Source organism: Nannospalax galili, unplaced genomic scaffold (assembly GCF_000622305.1).
Source record: "Nannospalax galili isolate Female #2095 unplaced genomic scaffold, S.galili_v1.0 scaffold16, whole genome shotgun sequence".
NCBI classification, from domain to species: Eukaryota; Metazoa; Chordata; class Mammalia; order Rodentia; family Spalacidae; genus Nannospalax; species Nannospalax galili.
The window spans coordinates 229172-238740 of NW_008339910.1; the positions used below are offsets into that span (position 1 = coordinate 229172).

Genomic DNA, 9569 nt, shown 5'->3' on the forward strand with positions numbered 1-9569 from the left:
TAAAGAAGTGGAATAAAACCTCATCTGGTTATATTAAGATAAATGTTAAGGCTTAGTGGTTTAAATTACCTTACAAAATATGAAGTTAGAATTAAAAAAATCCTCTTATTTAGAAAAAAATATTTACAAAGGAAAAACAGAAAACTGTGAACACATTCCTGGCATAAAAGTATTCAGTTGAATAAAATTACATACTCTTTATGCTTTTTCCTTTTGACCTCGCTGGAGGAGTCCTCAGAATCTTCACTGCTAGAGGAATCCTACAGAAAAACAAAGTCAGTTTCCTAAAGATTAGAGTTTAACCATGCTACCAAAATTTTACTTAACACTACTTAATTCATTTTGCAATAACAGTGCCTGTAAAAGCCTTTTTTTTATTGTTCACATTGCTTTATGTTGTTTAAAGTAATAGCATTTTTATTGCAAATTAAGAATAGTAAAACTGGATAATTACAAAAAAGGTCAGCATTGGGGAAAAACAATACGTAGCATCCCTGGAAACCATTAATTACTGCTGCAGAATATTCTAGGTGTTCATATGCCAAATTTTAATTACAGTTTTTCTTAAAAATATTTTTGTGGGCGTGGTGGCACCTGCCTTCAGTCCCAGTACCGGGAAGGCAAAGTCAGATGGATCACTGTAAGAGGGAGGCCAGCTTGGCCTATATAGTGAACTCTAGGCCAGCTGGGGCTACAGGAAGACCCTGCTTCAAAAAAATAAAACCAAACCCAACCAAACCCAACCAAACAAAAAAAATTTTCTGTAGAAACACACATCCATGTATTCTTGTGCATACACAGGAATTACACTGTTTATTCTTTTAAAGACTGTTCCCTTAAGATAATTCTTCAATAATTTGTGTTATTCAATAACAATTTATGAAATAAACCATATGACTTAAGAAAATATGGTATATATGCACACAATGAAATACTACTCAGCCATACAAGACAGCAAAAGTCTCATTTGAAACAACATATGATAGAAATGGAGGCCATTAGACTAATACAAATAAGCCAGACTCAAGACAAACACTGCTTGTTCTCATGAAGCTAAAGTGCTGCTTTTCAGAGAAACAGAAAATAGTGGTCTGCAGAGCCTGGGAAGGGTCAGGAAGGGATGGAGAAAATGGTTAATGGATATGTGGTACAGTTGGATAATAGTCTACAGCACAGCAGGACAGACAGTTCACAGCAACTGATTATTTTTAAAATAGCTAATAGAGAAGATTTTGAATGTTCTCAACACAAAAAAATAATGATGCATGTGTAAAGTAACATATTCCAAGCAGCTTGGTCTGTTCATTAGAGTATGCGCATGTATTGAACTGTCCCACTAGGTGGTAGTGTGCTTCCCTAGCATGCATAAAACCCTGGAGTCAATCCTTCAATCTCCAGCACAGAAAAAAAAAAAAAAAAAAAAAAAAAAAAAAAAAAAAAAAAAATGACAGGATTCAATACTCATCAAATAGCATAGTATCCCCTAAAATATCTACAATTAATATATATATCAATCAAAAAATTTTTAAATCTTAATAGGATATGTGTATAATACCATATTGTACATGTACTCAAAAATAAATACATTCCGACATCAGTAATTCAGATCAAGATGCTGTGATATGAGTGATTACATATGTAAATATTCTAAATACCATTAGTGTAATAATGATATACCTTTTAAGTAATGTATTTCAAAAGTTCAAAAGCCTACTGAAAAATTACAAATACAGTATCTCTGTATGTGTCCAGGTGTATAGCTGAAGGCTAGATAACAACAGTGCCAAACAAGAGAAATCTCCCTTCGAGTTGTTGGCCAGGGTAGTTCCGAATGCAGACTCCCAAAATTACACAGGATATTGCCACAGCCCTTGACTGCGTTTCAGAACTTGAAGGTATGACACTACTGCTGATGAGAGGACACATTTCAGACACAAGACTTGGAACAATGGAGCTGGAATACAACTGAAAGCCTCCTCCCTGAAGACTAGCTCTCATAGTTTTGGAGGACACTATGCAAGCTACTAAGGGAGAACATCAATTAATGGTCCAACCCCAGCTTTAAGTCCTAATAACCACAGCAATGACCAGCACAGCAAACTACATTTGGTAATAGTGGCACTTTTATCTTGTGGGTAATAAACAGCTACCTTAATTGGACCTAAAGCTCACTCAATGGGAGAGAACTCATGTGTGGTACTGTAAACACATCCACACACACATTGCTGGAAAGGTCATAGATCTTAGAGAAAACCCTAAGGTTGTCACCTCCCTAGACAAACATAATTTCTTACTATATACTAAATATGGAGCCTTATATTTACAGAAGAAAAGTATGCCAGTCATCACTTATCAAAAAGCTTCTTTTGCAACAGACAGAGATTATTACAGAATTCCACAACTGGTCACACAGAGAGAATAAGTGTCTATGAGACACTCATCCCTAAGTGAAACATCTATAATGGAACTTCTACACCTAAGGCTCAAGGAACATAGAACAGGGGGTAGAGGGAATACTAATGTATGTCTCCTCAAAGAAGCTCCCTCATGCAATAGAGGGTAATGAATACAAAAGGCCAAAAAAGCCAAAGCATAGAAAATAAGTCTGCAGAGTATAACTCCTTGGACAGGACTCCTGTATTAAGCTCTGCCCTCTCAGGGCTCAGGGACCATTGCAGAAGAGGGGAGTGGAAAGATGGTAAGAGTCAGGAGAGGTAGTGCATGACCATATGGAAATAGTCTTAGAGGCTCCTGGGGCCTTGCTCATATCTATCTACAGCATTGGTGTCAGCACACACAAGACCCATTCAGACTCAGGCTGTCAAAAACCCAGCAAAGAACTGGGGAAAATGGGCAGCAGGCCCCAGTCTTGGCCAAAGAACTATTGGCACCTAATTACTGCAGGGTGAGGGAGAGTTGACCTTTAAAGGAGTGACTCTTATACAGATAGGCTGTCTAGATCCCAGTGAATGAATTTGTACTGAGGGATGCCAAGGGACACTAACTTGACTCAATAGGTCTTAATATAAATGAAAGAATACATGAAATTTGGTGGAGGGGTGCTATGGGAGGGTGCAGAAATGGGGGAGGGGAGGGTGATAGAGATGATTAAGATGTTTTACATGAAATAGACAGAAATTCAATAAAAAAAATAATGATATAGGGGGCTGGAGAAATGGCTCAGCAGTAAGAGCACTGGATGCTCTGGCGGAGGACCCAGGTTCAATTTCTAGCACCCACATGGTGGCTAAAAACCATCCATACTCCAGTTCCAGGTGATATGACACCCTCTTCTGACCACTGCACATGGGTGCACTTATATACGTGCAGGCAATACACTCATATACATAAAATAAGACAAATAATAAAATGCTTTTTAAAAATAAAGATATAGTGTTCTTCTATTCATTGATGTATGTACACATGTACACACATGTATATGATGTTGGAGAGGGGGCAGTAAAAAAGGTCTTACTGTGTAATCCAGGCTGGCTTCAAAGTCACAAATGCTAGGATTACAAGCAGTTTATCATATTTAATAATTTCACATTTAATTTATCTCTAGTTTTTGTCTTCTGTTTTGAAAGTGTCCACTACGGAGCTCAGGTTGTTATCACACTCAGAGAGCTTAGGCTGACCTACATGTAACTCATGATTCACCTTACCTCAGCCTCCTGAGTACTAGGATTATAGGCATTCACCACCACCATACCCAGCTATTTTATTTCTACCTCTGTTGTGATAAGTAAATGCACATAAAGGTTCCCCCAATTATTCTAGATTAACCTCTAAACATAGGAATATTGGGTAAAAAGTATGGCTCTATGTCAAGATTCTTGATATATATATTTAAAAGCAGGTACTTCTTGCTATTCTTTCAAATCAATTATAGTTAAAAATAAGCATGCATAGGTCTCCCATGAAGACAGCTCATCGTGAACACTCACCTCTTCTGATCCACTGTTAGATGAAGCTGGCTGTTGCTGCGGCTGTGGCTGCTGTTGCTGCTTCTTGAGCATCGCAGATCTCTGAACAGCCAGAATACTAGGGCTAGATTTCCAAAACTATCAGAAACATGAATCAGGAAAGACGAGAGGTGGCAGAAAATGAAAAAAACAAGTTTGTTGATAGTTCCAAGTTTTCACTCCCTCAAAAAAGAAATTATTTACTCATTATATATAATACAGTACCACTGCAATATAATGAAAATGGAAGTCAGGACTTTGTCACCTGTGTGAGGCAAAGGTGAAAGGCTAGAGTCAAAGTATAAATCAATTATGTCATTAAGCACATTCTATTTCATTGTGTGACTTTTGGGGGGAGGATGGGCATCTCCATTAACAAAGCTGTACACTGATTTATAATCTTGGCTCAAGTTTAGCTCTTTGTGGCCTATTACTTGGAGTATAGCAAATACTGCTATGAAGTATGGAAGGTTTTATTTATCTGGTAAAATCATGTTTCAAATAGAATAATCCTTAGCCTATTCTATCAATAGCCTTCCAGGAAATAGTTCTATTAATTTCTCCTGCTATTAGCAATACAGTCCTGCTATTAGCAATACAGTACCTTCTTTGGAGAGATCATACCAGCCTAACAAGATAATCACATGAAGCGTGATTATCACACAAAACTCAGTTTATTTGTACCATTTGATGTCTGTGGTGTTGGGGACTAAATCCAGAACTTCGTGTATGCTAAGGCACAAGCACTACCACTGAGCTGTACTCCCAACCCATGACTCTGACCAGTTACAAAATTCAACCTTTAAAGGGGCAGAAAAGGTTTAATTTGTATGCATATATATTTTGTACTTTTTTGCTTCTCTTTTAAGTAGTTAGTTCAGACACACAACTATAGCTTCAGAGTCACAAAGAATTTTAATGCTTAAGATCTATTTTTCCTAAAAACTGTCATAAGAATGCTGTCAACTGCCTAAGTTTTCTCAATATAATACAAAAAAATATACTTTGCACTGAATATTACCTCAGCTCCATCAACTTTCGGTGGTTTTGCTTGAACTTTGTTCTCTCTGGATGTGTCCGATTCAGACTCTGATTGACTTCCAGAGTCAGAGCCAGAATCAGCATCGCTGCTCCCAGACTGGCTACTACTTCCATCACTACTGCTGCCAGAGCTCGAGCCTGATCCAGAGCCTGATGCTGACCCAGAATCCTCATCTGACTGGCTATGATTTGAAAATAAAGAGACTTAGAGCAAAATTAAGCAGGAATTAAATTAATAGCAGAGAGCCACTATTAAACATTGTTGCTTATTTCAACTATGGCCAAATACAAAAAAGGAATGCTCATTTATACTAATGGACATACATATTTGACATATTACTATAGTTCTGGCTAAAACAAACAGTAAGATTATAATTCAAAGATAATGAACAATGCCTACCAAGTAAGGGATCATGAACTAGAAATTTGGGAAGACAAGAAGTTTAAACCCTGAAATGAAGAGAATACTCTTGCTGAGAAAAAAAAGAAAAAAAGAAATTTAAATCACCGTACACACAATCCTTTATGAATGTGTTGGCAATTCTTACTGTAATAAGTAGTAAAATCATTTCTGTTATCTACTTGTTTTCAAGATTATATATCTGGCAGTGGGTGGTGATGTAAGCCTCTAATGCCAGCACTTGGGAGGCTGAAGCAGAAGAATCACAAGTTCAAGCCCAGCCTGTGCTACAGAGCAAGATCCTGTCTCAAAAACCAATTAATATACACGAGTTGTAGAGTAAACAAGGAGAAATCAAGCTGGTACTCACTTCAAAGTGTCATCTCTACTGACCAGCTTTCATAGTGCTGGAAGGTGCTATACATACTACGAGAAGAGAAAATTAATCATCAACCTTACCTCTAGCTATGAATCCTGTGAACTACAACAACTGGCCTGGTGAGATATGCCCACTGGTGCAATAGTGGCAAAAATATTATTTAAGTAATCAACCATTTTCTAATTAGATTTAAGGTCTGTTTCACAAGATGGAGCTCATAACTGACGCTGATATCAGGACTAGGAACTTGAGGCTAGGCAGGTCACAGGCCATAGGGAAAAGCTAATTCTATTATTCTGCCAAATAAAAATAGTATTTAACTGACTCCTAATGACTCATATCCATAGATTAATCCATCTCTTAACTTTCACTACAGAAGTCCTCATTCAGCAGATGGTGATTAACACAAAGACCCACAACTGGCCAATGTACAGAAATAAGAAGCTGTAGAGTGCTTATCTGTGAATAGGACACCTATACCTAACGTCTGCCTCCCAAGGCTCAGGGATCATTGCAGAAGTAGGGGGTGGAAAGATTGCCAAGATCCACAATGGTAGATGACCACATGGAAACAGTTTTCCAAACAGCTGGTCAGCTACCCATATGAACTCTCGGCAATTGTGGCCAATGCACAAGTTCCATATAAACTCAAATCAGACAAAATCCCAGGACATGGGAAAGTGGGTAAGAAACCCTACCAAGGAACTACTGGGAACCGATGGCTGCTGGGAGGAAGAGAGTCAGTATCATTTTAAGGACACTAGTGGATAGATCCACACTGGAAGGCATTTGGGGACACAAATTTGACTCTATAGGGGTGTGTGTGTAATAGGAGGCCATGAAGTTGGGCAGGGGTACTAAGAGGGGGTGCAGATAGGAGAGAGGATCTAAATATGACCAAAATATATTATAAATTTGCAAAAATTCAATTAAAAATTTAAATTGACAGTTTAGGAAAACAAAACAAAACACAAGAACATGGGCTAGAGATGGCTCAGTGGTTAAGAGCACTTGCTGCTCTTCCAGAAGACCCAGGTTTGGTTCCCAGCACCACACGCATGCATATCGTACACAGACACACATACACACAAAATTAAATAAATTTTTTAAAGATGGCACTATGCTATTATTTACAAGAATGCAATTTATTATCACTAAGCTATAAAATAATTCATTTTCAAAAAATCAGTTTTACTGAAAACTCATTTAAATATTCATGGTTCCAAAGACATAAGCCTGACACAAAAGCAAATTCTTATAATACTTCAAATCTTCTTTGCAAAATCGGAAGCAACTAACAGCTCACTGATAAACTATCCTATTACCATTTCTAATTATTGATCTAAGTTGAGATATAGTATAGATTGAAGAGATGATTGTATTAAAGAATAAACTCTTTTTATGGCCAAGTCATATACACATGGCTGTTTATGTTTTAATTGCTGAAAACCTAAATTTCTGGTACATAGGGCAGGCCCAGATTTTGCCACAATTTCATCTTGCTTCATGCAAAACAGCAGTTTCTATATAACACACATGGCAAGACACAAATACCCTGCAGTTTTTCAGAAGTACCACCAGATGGCACAATTTATAGAGGAAAACAGACTATAACATTACAAATTGATCTGATTCTTTCCCCAGCAAAAGGACCTAATAGATTTTTGTTAAAGAGTAATAAAAGTTTTCAAAAAGGCACTAGACAGACTGAAATAACACCTTACCATCAAAAGGACTTCTAACCTGGGGTGGACATTTAAGCTGGTAAGTGGCATCCAGTACTACACTTAAAACAGCCATATATGAATAAGTTTGGTAAGGCAATCTAAGAACATTTACTAGAAAGTACTGTTAAAAAACATTTTTCAGATGAGAAAATTAAGGAGGGCCTTTAACTGTAACTTTTTTGAGTGTTTATTTTTTCCAAAGCACCCAGAATAAAATCTTGCGCAGTGCTCAATATATACTTATGTAGCTAAGTTGGAAGAGTGCTTGCCTAGCATACACATGGCCAGGGAATAAAACTGGGTGCAATGGTGCATACCTGTAAACACTAGGGAGGTGGAGGCAAAAGGATCAGAAGTTCAAGAATATCCTCGGCTATAGTCTGAGGCCTAAGAGACTGTCAAAAAACAAAAAAAGAGATGGATGAATTAATTTGGGAGTCAGGGTCTCTTTATCCTAGATTTGTGTACTCCACTGTGCTGTAAATGGGACGGCTATACCATAGCCCCTCCAGTTAAGGCCCAGGGATCATTTCAGAAGAGGGGGTAAAGAGTCAGAAATAGTGAACATCTGCATTGAAAGAAACATTTGTTGGACATGATAGGATCATTACACAACAGCAACTGTATGTACAAGACCTACACAAAATCAAGCCAATCAAAAATCCCAGAATGGACTGGGAGGGACTCATGAAGCCCCACTCCTGAGAAGCTGTTGGCAATTGATGCCTGCTGGAGGAGGGAGAATCAGTTCACATTCAGGATGGGGCCTCTGAAAAGTTACCCATGCTCTAGTAGATGGTCCTATATCATCCAGATACATACACACATACAGGTAGCACTAAGTGGACTCGGGGGGGGGCACAAAGTGGGGGAGGGAAGAAAATGTGGAGTATTTGATCAAAATACATATACATATATGAAATTCTCAATTAAAAAACTTACAGATGAAAAGGAGGGATGAAAACAGAACCAATGGAGATTAAGACACATCTTCAGTTTTGAAATTATGTTAATGTGAACAATTTAGAAATTTTAAAAACTGAAAAAATACATATAGGAAGGGAAGTGTCTCTATATTCGGGTTCAAATAAAAAATTAATTGGAAAGTATCTCCCTAACAATTTTACTCTTTCTATTGCTACATACAAATACAGATTCTAAAATTAAAAACTGATCATAGATTTGAGTCTTTTCCCTCTCCTTAACAAAGTCCAGTCCTGCTGGGCCCATCAATATTTCATCACAGCCTACATCTCCACTGCAATGTCTCAAACAGCTCTGAGCTCATGTTCTTAGTAGCTTTTAGGGAATACACGGCTTTTCCATTATTTGATTAACAGCAATAAAATGGTGGTATTTTACCATTTTTCATTTACCAATACATCATTTCTTCATTATTAGATGGAATACTTCCATAAACAGAAACCTGTCCCTGTTGCATTTGACAGCCTTAAAGAACAGTTCATAAAGGAAAGGCATTTCCATTTCTTTTCTTCATTTTCCATCTCTCAAGCATCTTTCAAATAGATCGATATTTTTAAGTCTTTATGAAATCATGAACTGGCATTTATTTCACGAATTTTAATTCACTGCTATCATACCTGACTTCTAAATTGTCCCACTTTTAACCAACAGGAACATCTAATTAGTTCCCAAGTCCTTGGATAAGGCCTCAATAGCTTTGACGAGCTCACTTGCTCGTGAGATGTATTACACCAGGCTGACCTAGCTCTAAAATTACTCAGCTATTTCATCAAGAATTAAGTGGAACGAATGTAAGTACTAGGTAAGCCTATTACTACGGGACTTCTCATTGTTTAACTTTTCTTTTAATAGAATTAGCTATTCTCATTTCTCATTTTAGAGAAAAAATTAATTCCTACTAGCACTTCTAATTCACATTTACAGAGTTTTTACTTCTTTGGTTTCGTACCTACATCATTATTTTGGTTTAGTTTCTTGGTTCCAAATGACACTAGTAATTTGTTAGCTTTATCTTAGGGGAACAATATATATGCATGTTTAAAACATCAATCATTTTACATAATAACCATATC

The 9569-nt window shown here is 37.2% G+C and overlaps 1 protein-coding gene across 2 annotated transcripts in view; it reads right to left on the bottom strand.

The window, feature by feature from the left end:
- Chd1 (chromodomain helicase DNA binding protein 1) overlaps nt 1-9569 on the bottom strand; it is an 88875-nt gene that overhangs the window by 54461 nt on the left and 24845 nt on the right. For both annotated transcript variants that reach the window (XM_008834594.2, XM_029564259.1), the window contains 3 exons: nt 4987-5188; nt 3948-4064; nt 196-260 (listed from right to left, as the gene is read on the bottom strand). In XM_008834594.2, coding sequence (XP_008832816.1) covers nt 196-260; nt 3948-4064; nt 4987-5188 — 384 coding nt within the window. The remainder of the gene's footprint in view (nt 1-195; nt 261-3947; nt 4065-4986; nt 5189-9569) is intronic.